This window comes from Leucoraja erinacea, chromosome 1 (assembly GCF_028641065.1).
Source record: "Leucoraja erinacea ecotype New England chromosome 1, Leri_hhj_1, whole genome shotgun sequence".
In the NCBI taxonomy this organism is placed as follows: domain Eukaryota; kingdom Metazoa; phylum Chordata; class Chondrichthyes; order Rajiformes; family Rajidae; genus Leucoraja; species Leucoraja erinaceus.
Genome location: NC_073377.1, coordinates 145,757,977 through 145,785,549, shown reverse-complemented (window position 1 = coordinate 145,785,549; position 27,573 = coordinate 145,757,977). Strand labels below are relative to the sequence as shown.

General features: G+C 41.4%; 1 protein-coding gene across 2 annotated transcripts; it reads left to right on the top strand.

Annotated features, from left to right (window-relative positions):
- LOC129702972 (uncharacterized) lies at positions 1 to 27,573 on the top strand. Of its 2 annotated transcripts, XM_055645097.1 has the most exons (8): positions 1 to 68; positions 6,635 to 6,789; positions 9,752 to 9,855; positions 10,002 to 10,091; positions 14,452 to 17,476; positions 20,476 to 20,610; positions 24,843 to 24,925; positions 26,131 to 27,573. In XM_055645097.1, exons 2-7 carry the CDS (start codon positions 6,669 to 6,671, stop codon positions 24,902 to 24,904), a joined length of 3,537 nt encoding a protein of 1,178 aa, XP_055501072.1. In that variant the 5' UTR covers positions 1 to 68; positions 6,635 to 6,668; the 3' UTR covers positions 24,905 to 24,925; positions 26,131 to 27,573. The 2 variants fall into 2 exon arrangements, with proteins under 2 accessions (XP_055501072.1, XP_055501081.1); XM_055645106.1 differs by lacking the exon at positions 10,002 to 10,091.

Sequence of the window (27,573 nt, the reverse complement as noted above, 5' to 3'; positions counted from 1 at the left end):
CATCTGTTTATCTATTCCTAATGCATTCTTTCTTTTAAATTTCAGGTGGCTTGTGACTTAAATGAAAGGTAACTTAAAATACTGTTTGGGTTATTGGAAGGGCCTTTCTTGAATTAATTACACTTTTTAATCCCTTTCTATATTAAGAACTTTACACCTGCGAATCAGAACATTTCGAGATTAAAAAACACAGAATGCTAGAAAAACTGAACAGATCAGGCAGCATTTGCAGAAAGAAAGACGATCAATGTTTGATATCCGTGATCTTTCATCAGAATCCACCTCTCTAAGGACAATCACATACTTGAAGCATTGACGCCTTTTCTTTCCTTTAATGTTGCCTGACTTGCTTTGATTTTATTGTTCTCTGTTTTATTGTAACATCTCATCAGTAACCCAGGCAGAAAGCTATGTTCATTAATTCTGGTCATTTGTGCATCTCTAATTGACTTGGCGTCAGTTGTTTGTCTTTCAGTATGGTGAGCCAAAACGCTTGAATTTTCTGAATTGTTCCCTCTTTTAAGATGCTCCTTAAAATTTGTCTTGCCTCTTCTATTGTCATGTCCTTTGGCTCAGTTCTGATGTTTTTAATGGCTTACATTCCTGAGAAGCATCTTTACTGCGTGAAAACAGCATGCTGCTTCAATATTTGGTCTCTACACACGAGGACTCATAGTCTTACATCTATGCGGATCAAGTTGCCCCATCTAAACTAGTTTGTCCCTATTTGGCCCTTATCCCTCTAAACCTTTTGTATCCATGTACCCGTGCAGATATTTTTTTTATTTTAATGTGCTTATCTCAACTAATTCATCTGGCAGTGTGTGCATGTGTGTGTGTGTTTGTTCTCACCTTAAACCTATTTATCTATATTACTAAAAGTCTGATCTAGACCACTTCCTGTTGTTCTGTATAATGATTTTAGAAAAAACGCTGCCACTTATGGCTGTGTGTTTTGGCCATCTAACTCACAGTCCTCCGGTGCGCAGGACAAGAGGATTTTTCCCACCGATGAAAAATAAGAGTTATTAGTGTTTTAAAAATGTTGAGATTCTCTCTCCTGAAGGCCAAGCCTCTTCCGGAGAGACTTTAAAACTCGGAAGTGTTGAGTGCCTCAGTCAGTCTCTGCAAGATGGGGGAGCGAGAGGGTCACGTCTCTCAGTCTGAGCTGTGAATAACACTGAACACATGTCTACTAAACTGTGAATGGTTTTACTGACCTGTCAGTGCCCTTAATGTGGTTTGCAAGTATAGTTTGGAAATGCTAAATCTGTGTTGCCTTTGGTTTGGAAATGCTAAAGCTGTGTGCCTTTGTTTGGAAATGCTAAAGCTGTGTGCCTTTGGTTTGGAAATTGCAAAGCTTTGTTGCCTTTGGTTTGGAAATGCTAAAGCTGTGTTGTCTAATTAAAGTTGCCTTGCCTTCTATATAATTAAAAGTCTAATCTTGACCACTTCCTGTTTGCGCTTTGTATTGATTTTAGAAAAAACGCTACCACATACGGCCGTGATTTTTGGCCATCTTACTCTGAGTCACCCTCCGCTCATCAGGTGCCGAGGATTTTTCCCATCGAGTTATTTGTGTTTAAAAAATGTTGAGATTCTCTCTCCTGTCAATCACGCCATGAAGGCCACGCCCCTTCTGGTGGGAGGGGGAGGGACTATAAAACCTAGAAGTGTGGGCGTGGCTCAGTCTCTAAGATGGAGGAGGGAGAGGTCACGACTCACTGTCTTTGGTGGCCTTGCACCCTGCTTCAAGTGGTAAGAAACTGCACTTGAATTTGGTGGCCTTGCACCCTGCTTGAAATGGAATTTCAAGGAATAGCCTTGAGTTAACTGCCAGCCCACCAGCCGTGAGTGAGCTGCCAGCACAACAGGCTTGAGTGACTGAGCCGCCAGCCCAAGAATCCATTCGGCCAACAATTTCCATACCAGCCCTCTGGAAACCAGTCCCTTCAGCCCACAACATCCATATTAGCGCTCCAGAAAGCCCCCCCCCCCCCACTGGCTCCCAATATTGTAATTGGTGGAGAGATGTAATACTGCTTTGGGTGACCAGCCATCCCGTGTGATGCTGGGACCCATCGGGTCCCATTTAGTCTAGTTCTCTATAGTTCTTGCTTCCCTTTACCTGGGGGGGGGGGGGGGGGGGGGGAGAGACCCAGTGGATGACTATAAACCTCACAGCTCTCCAGCTGGCCTTCTACCTCAGCTCCGCTTTCCTGCTTTATTACCCATTTCCCTTAATTACTTTAATATCCAGAAATCTATTGATCTCTGCTTGGAATGAACAAAATGACTGACATCCTTTTTGAATAGAGAATTCTAGAGATTCACTACTCTGAATGGAGAAATCTCACCTCGGTATCAAATAGCCTACCATTTATTCTGAGGGAATTACTGCTGAATCTAAATTCCTCGACCAGGAGAAACATCCTCCCTGTGTCTAGAATGTTGTGAATTTGAGTGAGATGACCCATCATTCCTCTAAATGTTAAAAAAAATACATGTTTACCTCTAAATGCTAAAGAATACATGTTTAATCTCAAACAACTATCAATCTGTTGAATTTTCATTAAACCCCCTTAATTGTAAATACAGTGCCCTCCATAATGTTTGGGACAAAGACCCGTCATTTATTTATTTGCCTCTGTACTCCACAATTTGAGATTTATAATAGAAAAAAAAAATCACATATGGTTAAGGAGCACATTGTCAGATTTTAATAAAGGTCATTTTTATACATTTTGGTTTCACCATGTAGAAATTACAGCAGTGTTTATACATAGCCCCCCCATTTCAGGGCACCATAATGTTTGGGACACAGCAATGTCATGTAAATGAAAGTAGTCCTGTTTAGTATTTTGTTACATATCCTTTGCTTGCATTGATTGCTTGAAGTCTGCGATTCATGGGCATCACCAGTTGCTGGGTGTCTTCTCTGGTGATGCTCTGCCCGGCCTGTATTGCAGCCATCTTTAGCTTATGCTTGTTTTGGGGGCTAGTCCCCTTCAGTTTTCTCTTTAACATATAAAAGGCATGCTCAATTGGGTTCAGATTGGGCGATTGACTTGGCCACTCAAGAATTGATCATTTTTTAGCTTTGAAAAACTCATTTGTTGCTTTAGCAGAATGTTTGGGTTTATTGTCTTGCTGTAGAATGAACCACCAGCCAATGGGTTTTGAGGCATTTGTTTGAACTTGAGCAGATAGGATGTGTCTATACACTTCAGAACTCATTATGCTACTACCATCAGCAGTTGTATCATCAATGAAGATAAGTGAGCCAGTACTGTCAGCAGCCATACATGTCCAGGCCATAACACCCCCACCACCGTGTTTCTCAGATGAGGTGGTGTGCTTTGGATCTTGGGCAGTTCCTTCTCTCCTCCATACTTTGCTCTTGCCATCACTCTGATATACGTTAATCTTCGCCTCATCTGTCCACAAGACCTTTTTCCAGAACTGTGGTTGCTCTTTTAATTACTTCTTGGCAAACTGTAACCTGGCCATCCTATTTTTACAGTTAACCAGTGGTTTTTGCAACTTGCAATGTAGCCTCTGTATTTCTGTTCTTGAAGTCTTCTGCAGTGGATTTGGCTGCAGTGACCCAGACAAATTCACACCTGACTCCTGAAGAGTGTTTCTGATCTGTCAGACAGGTGTTTGGGGATTTTTCTTTAATATAGAGAGAATGTTTCTGTCATCAGCTGTGGAGGTCTTCCTTGGCCTGCCATTCCCTTTGCAATAATTAGGGTCACCAGTGCTCTCTTTCTTCTTAATGATGTTCCAAACAGTTGATTTTGGAAAGCCTAAGGTTTGGCTGATGTCTGTAATAGTTTTATTCTTGTTTCTCCGTCTCATAATAGCTTCTTTGACTTTCATTGGCACAACTTTGGTCCTCGTGTTGATAAACAGCAATAAAGTTTCCAAAAGTGATGGAAAGACTGGAGGAAAGTCTAGGTGCTGAGAGCTCTCTTATACCTGCATTAAGGAGGCAATTAAACACACCTCAGCAATTTTAAATGCCTGTGAAGCCATGTGTCCCAAACATTATTGTGCCCTGAAATGGGGGGACTATGTATAAACACTGCTGTAATTTTTACATGGTGAAAACAAAATGTACAAAAATAGCCTTTAATAAAATCTGATGATGATGAAAATTTCTATTATAAATCTCAAATAGTGGAATACAGAGGCAAATAAATAAATGATGGGTCTTTGTCCCAAACATTAAGGAGGGCACTGTATATCATAGAAACATAGAAACATAGAAATTAGGTGCAGGAGTAGGCCATTCGGCCCTTCGAGCCTGCACCGACATTCAATATGATCATGGCTGATCATCCAACTCAGTATCCCGTACCTGCCTTCTCTCCATACCCCCTGATCCCCTTAGCCACAAGGGCCACATCTAACCCTCTTAAATATAGCCAATGAACTGGCCTCAACTACCCTCTGTGGCAGAGAGTTCCAGAGATTCACCACTCTCTGCGTGAAAAAAGTTCTTCTCATCTCGGTTTTTAAAGGATTTCCCCTTTATCCTTAAGCTGTGACCCCTTGTCCTGGACTTCCCTAACATCGGGAACAATCTTCCTGCATCTAGCCTGTCCAACCCCTTAAGAATTTTGTAAGTTTCTATAAGATCCCCTCTCAATCTCCTAAATTCTAGAGAGTATAAACCAAGTCTATCCAGTCTTTCTTCATAAGACAGTCCTGACATCCCAGGAATCAGTCTGGTGAACCGTCTCTGCACTCCCTCTATGGCAATAATGTCCTTCCTCAGATTTGGAGACCAAAACTGTACGCAATACTCCAGGTGTGGTCTCACCAAGACCCTGTACAACTGCAGTAGAACCTCTCTGCTCCTATACTCAAATCATTTTGCAATGAAAGCTAACATACCATTCGCTTTCTTTACTGCCTGCTGCACCTGCATGCCTACCTTCAATGACTGGTGTACCATGACCCCCAGGTCTCGCTGCATCTCCCCCTTTCCCAATCGGCCACCATTTAGATAATAGTCTGCTTTCCTGTTTTTGCCACCAAAATGGATAACCTCACATTTATCCACATTATACTGCATCTGCCAAACATTTGCCCACTCACCCATATCCTTTCTTTAAGTGCAGGGATCGGTATTGTAAAAAATACAGGCTTACCGAGGCTGTGTATAATTTCAATGAAACACATTTGTTCCTGTACACAAAATCTTTAATTAAGGCCATGATACCATTTGCCTTTCTAATCGCTTGCTTCATCGGTATGTTTGCTTTGGAATCACTGTCTCCCAATCCCGACCCATTCACCACTTTTGTTTTGTGCATCAAGAGGGATGACTTCACATTTGTCCATATTGTATGCAAACTACAATTTCTCACCCACTCCTTTCATTTTTTTTGTATCCCCAGAAACCTCTATATCCTCCTTCCTGCGCATGATCCAAAATAGGTTTATATAATTAGAATATCTCACCACTATTCACAAGCTGCCAGCCTGAGAGACTAATCTCACCTGTTATCTGCCTATTTACCCATTCTGGATGCATGTCAGTGTATTAATCTCAATTTTATATACAGGAACCTTGTTGACCAACTTTCTGTATGGGTCCTTTAACAAAGCTTTCCTAATATCTAATTGTGCTGTAAACACTTTTTCTACAATTTATCCTGCAAGAAGGCCATAAATTGGTGAAACACAATTTTTTTTTCATACACCTATGCTAGTCCTAAATCTTGTCGTAGCATGATAACTGATTGTAATTCTGTAAGGAGTGTGGGTGTTTTATTCAAGTCGAAGTATGAAGTGGATGAGAAAAAAATGGACTGATCGTATATTAACACTGTATTACTCTAAGTTGTTATTTTGTCCTTTTTATGCTTAAATGTGTATGCAATTCATATAGGTAAAAGTGTTTTTTAAATATAGCAGTATCTACTAATGAAAACTATTGGGCACCTCTGGAGTCCTCTGTTAGAGCATTGAACACATACAGGGCATGACACAAAACTGCAGATTTGTGCTACTTTCATAAAGTATCCCCATTTTTCAATATCTGAATATTAAAAACAAATTGATGTAGAAGTGAGTAGCACACAAAAATCTGGCTATTTCACAATCACAATAATACTTTATTAGCCAATATGTTTTGCAACATAAGAGGAATCTCATTTCCCAAGTCAGTCATACAAATGAAAAGCAACGGAACACACAAAACATATTTCAACATAAACATCCACTACAGTGACTCCTCCTCATTCCTCACTGTGCTGGAAGTCGAAAAAAAGTTCAAATCTCTTTGCTTCATTGTTCTCCCACGGTCGGGGGCCTCTAGCCCTCCGTTGACGGGATGATCTTGACTCCCGTAGCCGGCGGTCGGGCCCTCTGCATCGGGGCGATCAGCTCCTGCATCGGGGAGATGTCAGCTCCCCGCGCCGGCGATCGATCCGTGGGTCGGGGCTGGTTGAACCTCTGCATCGTTGGAGCTCCTGACACGTACGGTCTCTCCCGAGACTTGAGCTCACGATGGTAATATTCAGTTTACAGGCCAATCACTTTTAGGTACTTTTTAAATTTAACTTGGGGATGCAGCATTTTGTTTTCCTATTATAACTGTTATTGTATTTTTCTTGCAAAGAGTGAGGAGCAACCTAGCCATTGTCCTCCCTACCATGAAAAAGCATAATGAATCGGCATGTCTGCAGCCCAGTCAGCTTCACATAAAGCCAATTTTGGATAGCATCTCTGCACTTCAGTTTGCCGAAGATACCACAGAACCTACTTGTGCCTTGGGTGAGACATTTGCGTTTGTTTTGATTTTAAAACAAAAATGTCATCTGAATTTTTGTTCACTTTGGAATCAACACACTATATGCTCAACTGAAAAATGTATTATATTTTACATGGGAGACAACATTCACTTAAAAGGCCATGCTAAGGAGTTAGGGCTGTCATTTAATCAGCATTTAATATAATTGCATATTGAAACATAATTTAAGTTATTAATTGTATTGCATGGATGTTTTTAAGGTGACATTGAATAGTGTTGAATTTCACAATTGTTTTTGGGCACCTTCTAAATCCCCCTGCTGCTAATTCTTGTCTCAAAAACTCACGATGTCCAAATGCAGGAGGAAATGAAGGCAAGGGGAGCGATGGGATAAAGGTTTAGCTGATTAGGTGAGGGGAATGCATTAGTTGGGGGAAAGGGAGAGAGGGTGGAGGATTCCGATATTTGTGGTATCATTTTCATTATTCCCAAATTGTGCATTTTACTGCACTGTTTTGCACCTTATCTTCAGTCTTTCTTATTTCTTCTTTAATCCCTGTTGATACTGTCTGAAGTTAGGGGTTCTTGTTGAGCTCCAGCTAATTTAATCTCTCAAACTCTGACCTATGCATCTGATTTGGTTTTTGATGCCCGTCTATTTTATAAATCATCCTTGTAGATGCCGACACATCAGCATATACATTCTAGCCATGGGTCATGCAGAAATCGCATCGCAGAGCTTATGTCCAGGGTCAACTATGTTTTTCACTAACTATTTTAAAATTAGAGAATTGTGGCTCACATCTACAAAGCTTGACAGTTCACCATGATGTTCAACTGTTTAAAACCAGTGATTCTGAATTCCCAGGTTTAATTCCCAAGTTGGGAGAATTGCATTGCTTGATTTTTTTTTTGTTGAAAGAGATAATTACATTATCTCGTCTTGCATCGAGTGGATGTGGAGAGGATGTTTCCACTAGTGGGAGAGTTTAGGACAAGAGGTCATAGCCCCAGAATTAAAGGACATTCTTTTAGGAAGGAGATGAGAAATTTCTTTAGTCAGAGGGTGGCGAATCTGGAATTATTTGCTGCTGACGGTTGTCGAGGCCAAGTCAGTGAATATTTTTGAGGCAGAGATAGATAGATTCTTGATTAGTACAGATGTCAGAGGTTTTGGGGAGAAGGCAGGAGAATGGGGTTAAGAGGGGAAGATAGATAGATCAGCCGCGATTGAATAGCGAAGTAGACTTGATCGGCCGAATGGAATACTATCTCTTCTGACCATTGACATTTTGTAGTAAACAAACAAAAAAATTGATCTGCTTTTGCATAATGCATCCGTGATTGCTCGATGCATTTGGACTGACTGTGCAGATGTGCCTCGAGGCATCATAGAAAGAAAATGTATTTAACCATGGAAATCATTAGTACTGTAGTCCCTGGGACTATTGAATGGATGACATGAGATGGCCCAAGGATATCACTGCCTCCCTAATATAAACCAAAATTGGCAAAGACTTTCCAACCCTAAGTATCTTTGGGTTTGATAGCTTGCTTTAGTAGATGGGGGGGGGGGGGGGGGGGGAATGCTATTAACTGAATATTCACTGCAGCTGTTGGTGAACACATGGTGACTAGGGGCTGAACTTGTGTTTGAAGGCAATAATTTCCCATAATTTCCCTGCATTGTAGCAGCTCATTCAGTATATGCCAGCTCACACCGCAGTTAATTCGCTCACTTTTTCCCACTGCTCACTCACTTTGCATATAAAATTCTGCCTAATTCTAACTCTTTTGCCGCCCACTTGTATAATGGGCAATTTATAGTTGCCACTGAAACAACCAAACTGCACATCTTTGGATGTGGAAGGAAGCTGGAGCACTAGCTAGAGCTCTCCATCACAGATGTAGGAAGAATCTTCTTGATGTAGTTTCTTCCCAGAGGCAATTCGGACTGTAAACGCCTATCTCACCAGGGACTAACTCTACTGAACGTTTTTCCTTCCATTATTTATTATGTTAAAAAAATATGTGTGTTATGATTGTGTTTATAATTTGTTTGGTTGTTTTGTTGTTTGTCTTTTGCACAAAAGTCCGCGAGCATTGCCACTTTCATTTCACTGCACATCTCGTATGTGTATGTGACAAATAAACTTGACTTGACTTGACTTGAATCGGGGTTGCCGGGGAGAAGGCAGGCGAATGGGGTTAGAAGGGAGAGATAGATCAGCCATGATTGAATGGCAGCGTAGACTTGATGGGCTGAATGTCCTAATTCTACTCATCACTTGTGACCTTATGACTGTGAGGCAGCGGAACAATTTACTGTACCACTCTGCCATCCTTTCTCAGAAAAAAAATATTGTTTCGTTTGGAGATTGTTATAAAATATATGCAAAGATTTGGATCACTGAATGGAGGAAGCACATGTTGGGGAGCACAAATAACTATTTATTAAAGCAAGCACATGTAAAATGCAGATAAACTATCAATAAGGAAACAATCCAAAATAACAGGTCTCACGCCCCTCTGCGTCTCCTGTCTGCTCTGACTGGCACTGGCACACACCATGTCACAGGCGAACGTTCAAACTCCACACAGACATAACTTGAGGCCTGGATCGAACCTGTTCTGTGTGGAAGCACCTCCACTATCTGCACCACTCTGTCACCCCTATTTCCTTTGAAAGTTGATGGGTTGGTTAGTAACTTTGCTGAAAACACCCAAATTGGTGTTGCAGACATTTACTTTAATAAAATTATTACATGAATTACATTTTCAAGTAGCATTTTGCAGGCCTGGGAGTATAGCTAGGCCAAGAGTCAAGAGTGTTTTGTTGTCATGTTTCAGATAGATCAATGAAATTCTTCCTTGTAGTAATACTCTGTGGTGCAATTCTTACTCAAGTACAACTAACGTTCAGTAACTCTGAAGGTTCACTTGGAATAACTTGGAGTTATGTAAATTAATTTTGTTTACCCACAGATGCTGACAACGTCACAAATAAGAAGGTCAAACAAGGGTATCGATTTAAAACTCCCTTGAAAATGTGGAAACAACCCAAGGGTTGTGAAGGAGCAGAATTTTCTGTAAGTTAGTTAAAAGAATTCAGTATATTCTTAAAAGTACACAATCAAGATTACTAGCAGTAATTAAAGAAAAATTCTATTGTGCAAGAAAAGAATTAAGGTAAACTTTGAAACATTCTTTAACTTTAAAAAAAAACGTCTTTCAGCCAGAAATAATCTATGACAATCTTGAAGGCCAACGAGATCGTTATTGGTGTATTACTTCAAAAGATGAATATCAGGGCATGAGTCTAGAGGTAAGTTGGTATGGTTTAAATTTCACAGAAGCATTTTATCTATCAGCCACCTAATAACAGCAGCTCCCATGTGAAAAAGGTTATCTACACTCTCGAAGCTTTAGTTTTTCTTCATCTTGTCTCGCTCAGAATTAGAGGTTAGGTTTGGGCTTGGTAGTGAATGGAAAGCATGCTTTTGCAATATTTATACTTTAGGATTGACAGATGCACTTTAAAGTCAACGGAGATCTTTTGAATTCTTTGTTTGCCGATCCTTGGTGCTTCTGCCTATATCTGTGTATAAAGCTTTCATAAAGAACACACAATATATCTGTACATGGCTAATGTCATGGGAGAATGTATCAGATTTATTGGGATGAAGTAGTCTACTACATGGATGCAAATGTGGATGGGTTTGTTTCTCATTTGTATTTGGTCAGTACTCATGGTGTACTTACATGACCATCCTAGTTCAATCCTGCTTTCCTGATAGAAACATAGAAAATAGGTGCAGGAGTAGGCCATTCGACCCTTCGAGCCTGCACCACCATACAATATGATCATAGCTGATCATCCAACTCGGTATCCTGTACCTGCCTTCTCTCCATACCCCCTGATCCCTTTAGCCACAAGGGCCACATCTAACTCCCTCTTAAATATAGCCAATGAACTGGCCTCAACTACCTTCTGTGGCAGAGAGTTCCAGAGATTCACCACTCTCTGTGTGAAAAATGTTTTTCTCATCTCGGTCCTATAGGATTTCCCCTCTATCCTCAAACTGTGACCCCTTGTCCTGGACTTCCCCAACATCGGGAACAATCTTCCTGCATCTAGCCTGTCCAACCCCTTAAGAATTTTGTAAGTTTCTCTAAGATCCCCCCTCAATCTCCTAAATTCTAGTGAGTACAAGCCGAGTCTATCCAGTCTTTCTTCTGATCTGGAGTACCTGTTTCTAAAATACTGTCTATTTATCTGCCAAGGGAATTCGCCTCCACCATCTTGTCGGTATTCTGTATGCTACCCCAAGGTGGCATTGGATGAATTATACTTGGTCATCAACTCTCCTGAGATAGTAGCCCTCTCAGGTTGATTAGATGCCAGCTTGATTAGTACAGGTGTCAAAGGTTACGTGGAGAAGGCAGGAGAATGGGGTTAGGAGGGAGAGATGGGTCAGCCATGATTGAATGGCAGACTTGATGGGCCGAATGGCCTAATTTCTACTCCTTTCACTTATGAACTTACAGAGAGAGACTGAAATACATGGCACCAACAAAGAATGTTATACAGTGGTGATCTGAGGTAGCCTCCCCTTCAGGTCTGCCTAGAGATAGACTGGACCATATTCAGGCTGGATGCAGTGGTCAGTGCTCAGTCATCAGGCAGTTCATCAAGAAATGCATTGAATACTGTCTTCTGGCAAAGGCAATTATGTCTGTCCTAACTAAAAACCCTCGAAGGTTAATTCTCTGTGGTCTAGTTTCAAGGATATCATGATGTACAAGCCCTCACTGTATAAGAAGGCATTTGTGACCTCCAATGTTACGAGTAATGGCATGAGAGACTTCTGAAACAAGCTGGAGGTTCAATTCAATCAAGCAGATGCCAGGCGAGTGGCGGAGCCAGAATACCACCAAGGGCTACAAACTGAAATTGGCCGATCTTTGGCAAAGGCGCATCTCTATTGAATGAAACTGCCTTTTAAGCTTGTTTTGCGAAGGCAAACCAAGTTTCACATTGGTGCATTTCTTTTCCCCCATCCCCCGCTGGTTCTGTCCATACATCATAGTGGGGGAAGTTCTGCTTACGTGAGGGTAAACTCTCAAAGTGGCTGGTCTGCATGGAATACCTTGGATGTTTCTAAAATCATGCACCAATCAACTGGCCACACTCATTGCCGACATCTTCAACCTCTCACTTCAACAGTCTCATCAGCTTCAAGGGAAATTCTGTTATTCCAGTCCCCAAGAAAAATAAAGTAACCTGTCTCAGTCTGAAGAAGGGTCTCGACCTGAAACATCACCCATTCCTTCTCTCCAGAGAAGCTGCCTGTCCTGCAGAGTTACTCCAGCATTTTGTGTCTCAATGCCTATTGCCAGTAGCTCCAGCATAGACCATAATGAAGTTCTTTGAAAGTTTGGGAATGGCCCACATTTCCTCCAATCTTCCGCCCAATCTAGAACCCCTGCAATTAGCACATAGGAAAAATAGATCTACGGAGAACACCATCTATTTTACACTCCATTCAGCCCAGGAGCATCTGAACTATAGGATGACATTGACTACAGCCCAGCTTTCAACACCATAATACTGAATAAACTCGTCCCCAGATTTGGTAGAAACAAGGAACTGCAGATGCTGGTGTACAAAATAAAGTGCTGGATTAACTCGGCAGGTCAGACAGCATCTCTGGAGAACATGGATAAGTGCGTTTTGGGTCTGGATCGTTCAAATTTGGTATTGGTTGATTATTGTCACATGCCTAGATACAGTGAAAACTTTGTTTGCATGCCATGCAGTCAAATCGTACTATACATGAGTACAAACAAGCCAAATACAAGTACAATGTTTATTGTAAAAGCAAACAAATACCAGAATGCTGAATATTGTTAGAGTATTACAGCGTTACAGTTACAAAGAAAGTGCAGATTAAATAAAAATTCTGGAACTTGGCCTTGGTCTCCATTTTGCAACCGGCTTTTGGACATCTTGACCAGCAGATCTCATTCGGTTCGAATTGCTCATAAAATGTTGTCCATCCTGGCTCACGATGCTGATGTCCCTTGGGGTTGAAAGCTTAGTCACTAGCTCTACACCCATGGCTGTGTCACCAAGTATAATGACAACCCAATCTTTAAGTTCACTGATGATATCGCTGTTATTGGCCAGATCTGGAGCAAAGATGCGATGGACTGCAGTAAAGAGATCAGGAACTTTGTATCATGGTGTCAGGACAATGTCAGAAAGAGGTTGGTTGTAGACCTAAGGATACGAGGGGGTGAACCTAACCCTGTCCTCATCAATATAGCTACTATAGAGATAGTTTGACCACTTCAGGTGCCTAGGCATCCAACCTAACCTGGTCCTTTCAGTAATGTGATAAAAAGAAAAAACACATCTGCATAGTTACTTTTTTGGGCACATGGGAAGATTCAGTATATCCACTGGATTCTCTCAAATTTTGGAAAGTATTCTGACAGGATGCATTAGCCTGGGTTGGGAATTGACCTGCTCTTGACCACCTGAACTTTTGAGCATGGGGAACATGGCTCTGTCCATCACATGCTTTTCACTTTCTTCCATCCAGACTATCTTCAGTGTGTTGTTTCAGGAAGTCTGGGTGTATTGTCAAGGATGCCTGGTGCCCTAGCCATCCCCATTTCTCTCTTCTACCTTGTAGGAGAAGCTATAGAAGCTTGAAACCTAGGACATTCAAACTTCAGAATACTTGCCCCACTGCCATCTGACTCCTGAACCAATCACCTATTTCGCATCCCTTTTCTGGAGGTGTTGCCAAATACTGTTACTCTTAAATCTACTTCATTGTTTATTCTGTTTGTTGAACTTTAATATTATTTTGCACTCCTCAGCTTTCAAAACTACAATCTTGCCCTTATATTTATCATTGGTGTGTGTATACTACTTACTCTGATTGATTAAGTAATATTTGCTTGATGGATGCTGCTTAATTTGCCAACCACCTCAGTTTATGGAAGAATATTCATGAAATCGGAAACTAATTAGTATTTGTTGAAATAGAAAATGTAGTATAATGTCAGATGAAATCCAATGATCGATTTCCTGCTTCTGCAATACATATAAATACGGATTAGTTTAATTAGGGTAATGATCTGACAAATCAACAGTTTTTAAATAGTTTGGAAGTGTGTGTTCTGTGATATGATTTCCTTTGTAAATCTAATGGTGAAATTGTTTGAATACAAGTTTGTTGTGTTGGTATCACCTGTGCCAACTAGGTGTTTTGTTTTGTGGAACAAGTGTTTACTACAAAACTTGCTTGTCAACAATTATACTTATCTGGATCTGAAGAAAACAATAAGTTAGACCTAAATTCAAAGAAAATTTAATTTCTAGTAGTAACATCCTTGGTTTTTGATACTCAGAAAGTTATTGGGAACTTGGAACCGTGGTGCATGGTAGTCTGCATTCTTTATGTCACATCTGACTTGGCAGTCTTGCTCTGAAACATTGTTACAATTGGGAAAACTGGAACTTTGTACTTCTATGCTTATTTTTTTATGGTGTGTGAGATTTTTTTAAATCTTTAAGGTGGTGCATATTGCATAGCATTTAATTTATGAATTCCTGAATTATTTTCCTTGTTGGCCAGTTATACATTTCAGTTTTTCTGCTCTTTTCCTAGGAAGTACGCTACAACTATTATCAGTCCTACAGAAAAGACTGGAATTGCTTTATGAATGAGGATTGTTCTGGAAATGTAAATAGTGGTACTTCCGTGAGCGCATTGGAAAAGTGCGATGGAGCAGAGCAGCATTCTGTCAAACTGTTTAGTTTTGGTCAATCCAGTAAAAAAGTTAAAAAGAAAATCCGTGTCAAAGCAAGGTTTGAGCAATTGGAGTTGCAACTGCCTCGTGATGTCGCAACCATTACCAGTAAAACGCCAATTTCAAACACTGACCATTCACCATCCAGTAATTTTGCAAAGTTGCCAAATGTAACAGATGAGCCTCCGGCCTGTGATTCAGGAGCCGCTTTCACCAAGTCATCTGTTCCAAACTCGGAGAGATTATTAACTAACTTATCAAATTGTGGTACTGAACAAGAGAAACAAGAAGATAAACACGTTTCATCGCCATCATTTGAATCTAAAACCATCTCTAGCATTCCAAGTGTTGTGAAGACTCAGCCAACGGGTGTGACAGCGTTTAGTCCAGCCACTTCAACCTCATGTACAGCAGTGCCGGCTTTTGCCAAAACCGATGAACACCAGTTCTTCAGAAACCTTGGCTTTAGTTTTGCTGGTTCCACAGTAACTAAGTCCTCTGAATCGCCACATCCACAAAATCATTCCAGTACTTCTATCTTCAGTTTGGGACCAGTTAACCCCACGGTAACTCCCTGTGATTCCCACTCATCAATGTTGTCCAGTAACTCTGCAATTGGAAACACGGCCTATAAAACCTTGGCCACCAAAACGGGAAATGAACAAGTTCTGTTAGCATCAAGTTTCAGATCTGACAAGGCAAGTGAATGTTCTTCCACAAGCAGCACAGTCACAAGTTTGACCAATGTATTTCACAATAAACTTGCTTCTGACTCGTCTGGTAAAAATGAACCCCATGACATTGGGCAAAGTATCACTTCAGCTGCTGATAGTGGCAAAGGCCATTCAGTTGGAACAGCATGTGCTCTTTCCATGGCAAAAACCACAGAAGAATGTTCACAGAAAAACTCACCAAAATCACCTTTTAGCTTAAATACATTGGGACCTTTATGTGATCAAAGCAGGACAATACCAATAAGCTCAATTTTCAGTTCTGAAACTAATAACTCCGAGTCTTTATTTACCAGCATTTCTAAGCTATTTTCCGAAAAATCAACTAAATCTTCAAGAAACTGGATAAGTTCATCTGCCATTGATTCGGCTGTTGCAAGTGGTGATGCATCTATATTCTTTAAGCAAATTCAGGCCAATAGTGATGTTCCAAATGTGAAAGTTTTGTCTCATGCCGAATCCTCTGTTTTTAAATTTAAGGAGCCAGGTACTGTCACAGCTGCTTCATCTATGTTTAATTCCTCCTCTTCCTCACTGTTTTCCAGTAGCTTTATGCCAGCTCAAAGAAAAAAGGCATCAAATGATTCCATTTGCTCCTCTGAACTGTCTTCAGATTGCTCCGCGAAATATTCAACTGGTTCCATTCCTGTGGCGTCAACAACCTGTTTCAGTCAACAACCCTTGGCAGCAAGTCAGCACCAAAACATTGTTAAACCATTCAGTTTAGTTGAAGTGAAGAAAGAAATTGAGATACCGATAGGTGCTGAACCATTTAAACTTAATAATTCATCTGGCATTAAGAAGGAAGATTTGCTACCAGTAGTGAGTGAACTTCAGAGTATTGATGAAACACCAACCAATGTCAGTTTTGAAAACTGCAAACCTAAAATAGCACCACAAGCTGAAATTGGGATAAATTGTAAACCAGTGCTACTTAGTAAGACAAAATCACGTGTAGATATCCTGAAAGAACTCTCCTCAGCATTCCATCAACAGAAAATCTTTGCACAGCATTGTCTGAATGTTGGAATTCGAACCTGCAAAGTAAAGGAAACTGCAACATCCGAAGCTCCCAGAAGTACACAACAATCTAGAAAGGATGACGAATCGGATCCTGGTTTGCAACTGAGTAACGTGATACCTTCACTTGAAGTTTCTTCGGAGAAATCGTCCAATAATGTTGAAGAAAGAAGAAAAGAATCACCTGTGTTCTGCGATCAAATCGATGATGTACAAGAGTTGCGTTTTTCTAAAAATCTTGGCGACACTGGAGTGCACCAGAGTTCTGCAACCTCCAGTGACATTTCTCCAGAACATGAAAGCGCCATGATTAGTTCAGAAGGACGATCTGTTTTAAAGCTTCGAAATCTTTCACACAGCAACGATTTTACACGTGTCCCACACTGTACTGCATCTAAAAAAAGCAGTTTTGGGTTCACTGATAATGTTAACACAAAAGCAGAAGCTATCCAGAAAGCAGCAACCGATTCCCCACTTGCCACTGCTGCTCCTGGTTTGCGCCCTGTTTTTGCTTTTGGTGCTGGTTTGAGTTTCCAATTCAAACTAGGAGCAGGTGACCAAAAAGGGGAAAGGAGCAATAGTGAAGGAGATTGTAAAACTGGACCTGAACCAATGTTCCCATTCCCCCCACCAGTTGATCATCGACCTAGAGCAATAACTACAGAAGACACTCTCTTTTCTAACCGAGGAAAGTTATATTACTTAGAAAAATCATCCTTGCAGTGGATGGAACGAGGATTTGGCGAAATTAGAATTTTACAGTGTAAAACAAGAAATCTGCCACGACTGGTGATGTGGAACTCTGCTAATAAATGCTGTGCCAATCATTGGATCACTAATGACCTGGAGTTGAAAGAATCAAAGAACTACGATCATAACTGGACTTGGAGTGCGCTGGATTATTCAGAGAGGAAGGCTACCTATTTAGATTATGCTGTGCACTTTAAGTTAAAAGAAACTGCTCAAATGTTCAAAGTAGTTTTTGAAAATGTACAAAGTGCAACTGAGACGCCCGAATCATCAGAAAACAACTTGAGCTGTTCTGCAGAAAACACCTCAAAATATGATCACAGTGGGAGTGTTTCCTTTGCTGTGGCACCTGATTTGAAAGAGGAAGGAAAACCTTTGCACGGTAAATCTTACAGAATGTGTTCTACAATACAGCAAATACTGCAATGCATTTTTAACCACTGATTATTTTTTCCGGAAACTAGTCCATTCATTTGGACAAAATCACTAGGCCCCCCCCCAAACGAATGTCCCACTAAAAGTGTGGCGCCTAAGCTGGGTGAGGCGGCTGATCTCGAACTCTGCCTCATCGGCACATCCAAGCCAATCACCAGGTCAAATTTGCCTTCTGCGGCCGGGACTCTGGAATTGGGGCCCAGATGGAGCCGGCAGCTTCATTCCCACAGCCGACTTCCCCAGACGGCTTTGTGGGCCGGTTTCCCAGCTCCCCAAGTTTGTGACCTTTGCCCGGCAAAACTCATAATACGGCAAGTCTCTGGAACCAAAGGGTGCTGCTGGGTGGATCTGTACAGCATAATATTTCTCCCAATTGGGCTGTAGTTGCCAATATCAGTGTGTTTAATTGAGGTACAAAAACGAATTACATTCTCAACCTTTAAACAGCCATCTGGTTTTATTTGAACAAGCTATACAAATCCATCGGACCCTCAAACCTTATCTGTTGCATCTAGTGCTCACAAAGTGGCCTCCTCTGCATCATGAGGACCACGCGATCTTTTCGCAGAACATCTGCACTTTGTGAGCGAAGGCATCCTGAGCTTCCTGCTACAAATCATTACAACTCCCCTTCAAATTCTCACAATGAATTGAATTGAATACTTTATTGTTACATGTGACAGTGAAGTTATTTTCTTGCATGACGTGCCATGGTATGCAAACGAACCACCCACAAGGGGCGCTTACAAAGTCACAAAACGCCCCCCCCCCCCCACTCGTGCCAGTTCCCCCTTTGTTCTTCTCCCTCCCCTCACGTTAGTCCCCCCCCCCATGCTGGGTTCCTTCCCTTGGCAGCCCTGTCCTCACTTCCACGTGGTCTGTCCTCGTCCGTTGATCGGCGGCCCCATCGACACCACACTGACCTCTCCACTATCAGTGCTGGGTCCTCTCCGGATGCATCAGTGGCGCCGACCCAGCCACGGGCTCCGCCCTCGGCCACGGGCTCCACCGACCCAGGCCTAGGTCTCCGACCCGCGGGCGCTCTGACTTTGCCGGCCACGGGCTCCTGCCCCCCGGGGGGCTCCAACCTCTTCAACTCCACAGCCCGCCAGCCCAATGACCTGTCTGTCCTCCACCCTCTCCACTGCCACAGTGAGGACAAGCACAGACTAGCAGAGCAACAACGCATAACCCACGTGGGTAGCCCACAGCCCAACGGATAAATGTTACATTTTCCACTTTCGGGAAATCCACACCTCGTATGTTCTGTTTCTCTATCTCCTGTTTGCTATTGTAGGGCCTGTACTACAATCCCATTAGAGTGTTTGCACCTTTCATATTTTTAAACTTCACCCTTATCATCAATGGAAGAACCCTCCAATATCTCGTCGAGTGCCTCTGTGATGGTCTTCCTGATTAGTAGTACAACTCCTCCCTCTCCTGTTGCCTTCCTCTCGATCACATCTGAAACATTGAAACCCTGGAACCTTGAGGACCCTCCAATATATCCTCTCACAACCATTTTACTGCAGTTGCTACACCTTCGTAGTCCTAAGCATCAACTCTGTCTAAGTTCATCTGCTTTCTCCGCAATACTCCTTGCATTGGAATAAACACTTCAGCCCATCAGTGTCACCATATTCCTTCACCTTACCTTGCATGTTCTTCCTTTTGAGATTTACTGGTCCTAACCTCTACCTTCCCATTCCCATGTCTGATTTAGCACTCTGCTTCCCATCTAGTTAAACTCTCCCGAGTAATACTTGTGTACCTCCCTGCAAGGATATTGGTCACCTTCCAGTTCAGATGCAACGTCCCTCTAATACAGGTCACCTTTGCCCCAGAAGAGGGATCAGAGGAAGAACATACAAACTCCACACAGACAGCACCCATAGTCGGGAACGAACCTGGATCTGTGGTGCCTCTGAAGTAGCATGTCTACCACTGCACCACTGTGTTTATATATAAAAAGTTGATTTGCGATTAAGCAGATTGAAAACAATAGAATATTTTTGTCTGAAGATGGGTCTCGACCTGAAACATCACAAATTCCTTCTCTCCGGTGATGCTGCCTGTCCCGCTGAGTTACTCCAGCATTTTGTATCTACCTTTGATTTAGACCAGCATCTGCAGTTCTTTCCTACACAGAATATTTTTGAGACTGTTCTCAATACTTTTTCTGAGAAGATGTTCTCATCAAAATTAACTTCACTGAATTTACTATTTTGTACGATTACATTTTAAGCAATTTCTTCACTTATAGCATTTTATCCTTAATATCATTATTTCTTCCTTCGCCTCAATCAGCTGTTTGTCGGGGGTGATTCTGATATTGCAAGGCATTTTGTCTACATTTCCTTTTCTCACCTTGCCCTTCGAGAGCAGAAGAAGTGGAAATGTTGTCTGATTTTTGTCTTCAGCTTTGACCTCACTTAGAGACTACTCTTGCCCAGTTAAATTGAGCAAAGATGGGGAATAAACACAGATACCCCTGAGACCTTGAGCTCAGTTACACACTGACTAAACTGCAGTGTGGGATGAATTCCAAATAGTTTTTTTCAAAAATTCTGGTGATGACTAAACAAAAAAAGTAACTGTATTCGGATGACTAATTGTCATTATTTCCAAATAGAAGATAGAAACATAGACAATAGGTGCAGGAGTATTCCATTCAATATGATCATGGCTGATCATCCAAAATCAGTATCCCATTCCTGCTTTTTCCCTACATCCCTTGATTCTGTTAGCCCTGAGAGCTAAATCTAACTCTCTTGAAAACATCCAGTGAATTGGCCTCCACTGCCTTCTGTGGCAGAGAATTCCACAGATAACCTTGCATGTCTACACTGAAAAATGTGTCCAATTACAGTTTATTGAAACCATTGATCAGGACAAGAAGTGACCTAATGTTTTGTGATTTTTATTTATCTTGGTTCGTATGAACAGAAGATGAAGATGTGGTCATGCTGAGTGAAGTTACACCAACTCCAGAGCAGAGAGCTCTTGCCTTAAAATTGCTTCTTCCCCCAACGTTCTTCTGTTACAAGAATAAGCCAGGCTATTATAGCAGCGATGATGAAGGTATGGTCAAATTGTACTCTTGTTATTTCCAAATCAATGCAAAAATAATCAAATAAATTATTCATGGGATTGTTCATTTTTGAGAAAATGACATCTATGTCTTCATTCTACCCCCACAAAAAGAGTAAAACTTCACACATGGCAAATCCATTTCTCTCTCCAGTTGTACATATTAGTGTTTTGAGGAAAGGAAGCATATCTTGTCCAAATGGATTTGAGAACCTGTTGATCTTGGAAATCCACATAGTTCCCTCCAGAGTGTAATTTTTACTTTTATATATACTGATATCAGTTGGATTTCTTCCTTGGGATGAAGAGGATACATCGAGCCTCTCTGGATTCCATAGTTATCAGAGGAAATTAACGACATGAAAGGATGCAGCGATGTTTGTACTGATCGAAAAACAGTTCCCCAGCATAATACTACCTTCCAGCAAAGGCCCTTAACTCTGCTGGTCACAAGCACTTCATAAATACGGTGAGGCTAGATCATAAGGTCAAAAGGATTAGTAGAATTGGGCCATTTGGCCCATCAAGTCCATTCTCCCATTCAATCATGGCTGATCTGTCTCTCCCTCCTAACCGCATTCTCCTGCCTTTTCCCCATAACATCTAACACCTGCAGATGTCATACTTAAAGAACTTAATGAGATACTTAATGAACTCTGAAGAAGGGTCTCAACCAGAAACGTCACCCATTCCTTCTCTCCAGAGATGCTGCCTGTCACGCTGGGTTATTCCAGCATTTTGTGTCTTCGATCTAAACCGGCATCTGCAGTTCCTTCCTATACATTCACACACATATACTCTGATGTCTGTCTGTTCATCCTCACTCTTAAGTAACCTCCCTTTATTGTGTACTCCCTGACCCATTTAATGTCCCGAAATGCATATGTCAGCATTCATAATAACTGACCAGAACATCTAGTCTTTCTGAAATGTAAAGTTTTCCTTCTTGTTGACAACCACATAACTAATTTTCTATCATTTGAAAGCATTTGTCTTGTCCCTCTACATTTATGATTCAATCATTACATTCTACCACTGGAAGCATGGGACTGAATATGGAGCCCCATGGAATCCCTTGGGTAACAGCTTGTAGTTGCAAAAAAAAAAAACATTCTTTAATTACAGTTTACATCCTGTCACTGAACCAGCTTTAGATCCATTTTGCCATTCTTCTTGGTTAGTACGAGCTTGTACTTTTTCAACCAACTTGCCAAGTGCAACCCAGTCAAAAGCTTTCTCATATGCATAGCTCATTGTGAAGAATAATTTGTAATCCACCCCTATTCTGTGTATTTTGAGATGGTGGTTTAACCCATTGTCGGACCTGAAGACTGATAGAGGAGAGGCAGGAAGCATTTGATGTTGGGCAAATGGATGGCTTGGTGGTGGTCTGCTCCTTCACTGCATATCATGGGCTTCTGTATGCTCCCCACAAATGAACTTGAGATACTTAATGAACATAATGAGATACTTAAATTCTGAAGAAGGGTCTCGACACAAAACATCACCCATTCTTTCTCTCCAGAGATGCTGCCTGTCCTGCTGAGTTACTTCAGCTTTTTGTGTCTATCTTCGGTTTAAACCAACATCTGCAGTTCCTTCCTACACATTTGCTGTTTTCAACTTCTGTCGGTCTTAGTGCAGCAAAATTGAACAATGATCTCTGAGTGGACTAAACAGACAATAGGTGCAGGAGTAGGCCATTCGGCCTTTCGAGCCGGCACAGCCATTCAATATGATCATGGCTGATCATCTATCATCAGTACCCCGTTCCTGTCTTCTCGCCATACCCCCCCCCCCCCCCCCCCCAACTCTGCTATTTTAAGAGCTCTATTTAACATGTGTTAAGGACTAAGTCGTAGACAAGGTGTTCTTCTAAGTGTTTCTTCCATCAGGCATTGACTGTCTTTGTCCATATGTCCTCTCTGAGGCTGAGTTCCAGAAGGGCGTGACACCAATGAAGCATCTGAGGAGGTCATAGTTATGAGAAACATAGTGATTCCCTGTGCTATTTCCTAACCACGGTCTATTCCTTGTGTCACAGATTATCTACTGGACTAAAGGTTTTGGATGGTTTTAGAGCAGTTCCTTTAATCTGCATTGTAAGACCATTAGACATAGGAACAGAATTAGACCACTTTGTCCATTGAGTCTTCTCCACCATTCAATCATGGCTGATCTATTTTTTTTCCTCCCAACCCAATTCACCTGCCTTCTCCCCACAATCCTTTGAAGCCCTTACTAATCGAAAACCTATCAATATCAGTTTCAAAAACACCCATCTTTTGCTGAGGGAACAGTATGTTGAGCAAAGGGTTGAGGCTATTTATTGCCTTCTCTTCCCCCCCCCCGGCGTGTGAGTGAATGCCAGTCTCTCAATATTCTGCAGGAATGTAGATGAATATCCAGGTTTGTCTCCACAGCTCTATGTGGCAAAGACACAGATTCACCACCCTCTGACTAAAGAGATTCCTCCTCATCTCCTTCCTAAAAGAACACCCTTTCATTCTGAGGCTAAGAAGGGGACTTTTTTCGCCTTCCATCACAGTGAGGAATGCGGGGGAGTCACTGTGGTGGATGTTTATGTTAAAGTGTATTTTGTGTGTTCTGTTGCTTTTCATTAGTATGACAGTATGGCAAATTAAAGCACACGGCATTGGGGGTTCAGTATTGATGTGGATAGAGAACTGGCTGGCAAACAGGAAGCAAAGAGTAGGAGTAAACGGGTCCTTTTCACAATGGCAGGCAGTGACTAGTGGGGTACCGCAAGGCTCAGTGCTGGGACCCCAGCTATTTACAATATATATTAATGATCTGGATGAGGGAATTGAAGGCAATATCTCCAAGGTGACATGGATAGGCTGGGTGAGTGGGCACATGTTTGGCAGATGCAGTATAATGTGGATAAATGTGAGGTTATCCATTTTGGTGGCAAAAATGGGAAAGCAGACTATTATCTAAATGGTGGCCGACCAATTGGGAAAGGGGGAGATGCAGCGAGACCTGGGTGTCATGGTACACCAGTCATTGAAGGTAGGCATGCAGGTGCAACAGGCAGTAAAGAAAGCGAATGAATGCTATGTTGGCTTTCATAGCAAAAGGATTTGAGTATAGGAGCAGGGAGGTTCTACTGCAGTTGTACAGGGTCTTGGTGAGACCACACCAGGACTATTGCGTACAGTGTTGGACTCCAAATCTGACGAAGGACATTATTGCCATAGAGGGAGTGCAGAGAAGGTTCACCAGACTGATTCCTGGGATGTCAGGACTGTCTTATGAAGAAAGACTGGATAGACTTGGTTTATACTCTCTAGAATTTAGGAGATTGAGAGGGGATCTTATAGAAACTTACAAAATTCTTAAGGGGTTGGACAGGCTAGATGCAGGAAGATTGTTCCCGATGTTAGGGAAGTCCAGGACAAGGGGTCACAGCTTAAGGATAAGGGGGAAATCCTTTAAAACCGAGATGAGGAGAACTTTTTCACACAGAGAGTGGTGAATCTCTGGAACTCTCTGCCACAGAGGGTAGTTGAGGCCAGTTCATTGGCTATATTTATGAGGGAGTTAGATGTGGCCCTTGTGGCTAAGGGGATCAGAGGGTATGGAGAGAAGGCAGGTACGGGATACTGAGTTGGATGATCAGCCATGATCATATTGAATGGCGGTGCAGGCTCGAAGGGCCGAATGGCCTACTTCTGCACCTAATTTCTATGTTTCTAAATTCCTCGTATATGTTGCAAAACATACTTAGCTAATAAAGTATGATTATGACTATGATGATATCTAGACCTAGCCTCTCCCACTAGTGGAAGCATCCTCACCACACCCACTCTATCCTTGTGGTATAGTTTGGTAAGGTCTGAATAGTTTGAGAGATGTTAAATGATTTAAATACTTTCTCATTTGCTATGTTTATCACCTCCAGTATTTCCCCAAAGCTACAACAATTGCATTAATCCCCTCTTGTTGTGAAGCAAGTGTTCATTAGACATGTCTACCATCCCCACACAAGTCCGCTGTGTGGTCTGCAACAGGCCCAACTCCTTTCATTATTATCTAATCAGGAACAATGTCAATAGAATGACTGAACCTTTTGCATTGTTGTAATTCAAATATCCACAAATGTAATCCCTTGCAGTCGATGGAACTCCTTGCTACAAAATACATATTTGTGAACATATTTTGACATTATCAATATTTGTGATATTTAATCTTTTCAACAGATGAGAATTTTGAGACTGCAATAAGGAAGCTTGGTGGAAAGCTTTATCCTAACCAGATTTAATATTTTTAATGCCTTCTCTTGGTAAGTTTAATCTTCATCAACTAAAGCCCTTTGTTGCTGTGATTTATTTTGCAGAGATCCCGGGGAAGATGCAGGGTTATAGTCAATGGCAAGAAGGTCAGGTTTTCCTTTTATGGGTTCAGAGAAGGATTTCTGCTTCTCACAGTCCAACTGATCTGCACGAAGGAAAGAGAAACGTTTATCTTTGATGCCTCGTGTTCCAAACTCTCAGTGGATTCTTTGTTTAGGAAGGAATTGTACATTGTTTGAGTTGTCACGGAGAAATACATGGTGGCTCCCGGGTGGCAGGTTAGGTTAGCTGGTTAGGTGTCATTATCATTCACTCAATGTGCATATTAACAAAGGCCATGAAATCGGATTCCAGAATGATATCTTCAAACAATAATTTAATGTTCTGTGTTACTGTGGAGGACTCCTGCAATACTTAACGGAGCAGATCTTGATATTTGTGGTTGTCTGTCGTCTGCTGCACAACTTTGTATGTGTAAGGGTGTATTCTACACTGGGGGGGGGGGGGGGGGGGGGCGGGATCTGAGGCGGAAAGGCTGAGAGACTGGACGAAAGGGTGGGAAGGGGAGGAGGAGCAGCCAGGAAAATAACGGAAAACACCAACTCATCCAACTGCTCTACTCGAAATTCACTAAATTTGTCAACATAGCAATATGTCCCATTTTTTTTGTCTAATTTTTGATTATCACAACATTAGAATGACAACAATTCTAAAATAAGTGGACTGATCCTAAATGTTTAAATAAAGCATCCCAAACACCATGTACACATTACCAAATGATCTGTCCTTGCAGTGCTACTTCAGCTTGACTGCATGACAGCAGCTTGACTGGTGTAGGGTGGTAGCCTCTTCAGCAATTAGACTTTGAATGCAATCAAGCAGTTCTGCTCCAAGGTTTTGGATTACACCTTTTTTGGTGTGAATGACGATGATCTGGGCTTGCTGGCTTGTCTTAATCTCGTGACAGGCAGCTGCTAGATTTTCGACAATGTAGAAGCCATTTGTATGTTGGTGGCAAGAGCTGAACTTCCACTGAGCATCCAAATGTCTGGTTGCTTGTGTTGGATTGGAAGCAATAACATTTGTAATCATGTGCTGCATTGTGTTGGCCTCTGCGTGCAGAGTTGCCTATGAATTCTCCTGCATTCACAAACTGACTGATTGAAGATAACGTTAACTATGTTTGTCTCCACAGAATCTGCCTGCACAACTGAATTCCTAGCATTTTCAGTTTTATTTGGTACTCACCGAAGATAACGTTGATTTTGTATGGTATTTCATATGAACATAAATGGGACCAAATGCCCATGGAGCCAGCTACATATTCATTAAAATCAAGAGTGAACTAAGTTAGTTTAGTAACTCTAGTTTCATGTTTACTTTGGAATTCGCAGTGCCAAAAAAAACTATTGATTGCAGTCTTGAACATATAGATATACTGTTTAATTTGAATAATCAATACAGATTTATAGGAATCTAATGTATATTTACTAATTTTATTGAATGAATTAAAATGAACCATAAAGAGTGCCTGAAAACAGTATGAAATGGATCTGAAAAATATTCACTTTGCTATTCATAGATGTAAGTTTCATTTCTTTTTTTTGGTATTGCAGTATTTGGCTGTGTATATTGGTATTCTGCAACTGACTTTACTTGCAGATGTGCATAGGCAACACACACACTTAATATCAGTTATATTTTGGAGGCGTGCAAAACCATTGTGCTACACAATAAGTTACGTCATGGGATTGCTGGCTGAAGAGCAAGAATAGATAAATGAGCACATGAGATTAGTTGCAGATGAGTGGGTGGCTCACATTGGGGTAAAATTGATCTGCTTGCATCTCTCATTTTTGGATTTAAGAGGACAAGGGTTTTGCTCCAAACCAGCATTTTGTCGATTAGATGGCTCTGATTTGACTTGCCAACCTAGTTGAAAGTCTGTGATTGAAGTTGCCAAAGAAAACTTACCATAAAATGTAAGATGAGGACTGATTCGTGGATGTGCAGTCTTGGTGATTTCCCCCAATCTATTACCATGCAAATCACTATTAAACTGCACCTAAACTTGCATCTATGCTGCAACTGAATGGAAGCTAAATGTACCAATCATACTCATTTTTTGGAATTAAAGCATATTCTGGAGTTAGAAAACCTAGGCTATGTTAAGTTAGGACAATGGTACAACATGCAGTCATAACAATAATAGTTATGTGTAGGAAAGAGCTGCAGATGCTGGTTTAAATCGAAGGTAGACACAATGCTGGAGTAACTCAGCGGGACAGGCAGCATCTCTGGAGAGAAGGAATGGGTGAGGTTTTGGGTTGAGACCGTCTTCAGACTAAATAATAGCTATGGTACATATCTTGCAAGAATCTGTCACTATTAATTATTTTTGCACCAGCATTTCCTTGGGAAGGGAGCGGGAGGGTGCTGGAAAGTAATCCTCACGACTATCAAATGCTTTTGAGCCTTGTAGATTGAGTTACATTTTAAGTAGACATTGCAGTTCATTCCTATAAGTTTATGCAGCAAATCAATTCTGCATTAATTGTTACCATCACTGTATTTCTAACTTAACTGGTCTGTAATGCTAAACTTATTTTTTTTAGATTAAAAATCACTTGGGAACCAG

What these genes read in the sequence shown, in the direction of transcription:
- LOC129702972 (XM_055645097.1), top strand. Translation starts at nt 6,669, where the DNA reads ATGAAAAAGCATAATGAATCGGCATGTCTGCAGCCCAGTCAGCTTCAC. An exon ending in ATCAGGGCATGAGTCTAGAG is followed by an intron (nt 10,092 to 14,451) that starts GTAAGTTGGTAT and finishes CTCTTTTCCTAG; the next exon opens with GAAGTACGCTACAACTATTA. An exon ending in GGAAGGAAAACCTTTGCACG is followed by an intron (nt 17,477 to 20,475) that starts GTAAATCTTACA and finishes TCGTATGAACAG; the next exon opens with AAGATGAAGATGTGGTCATG.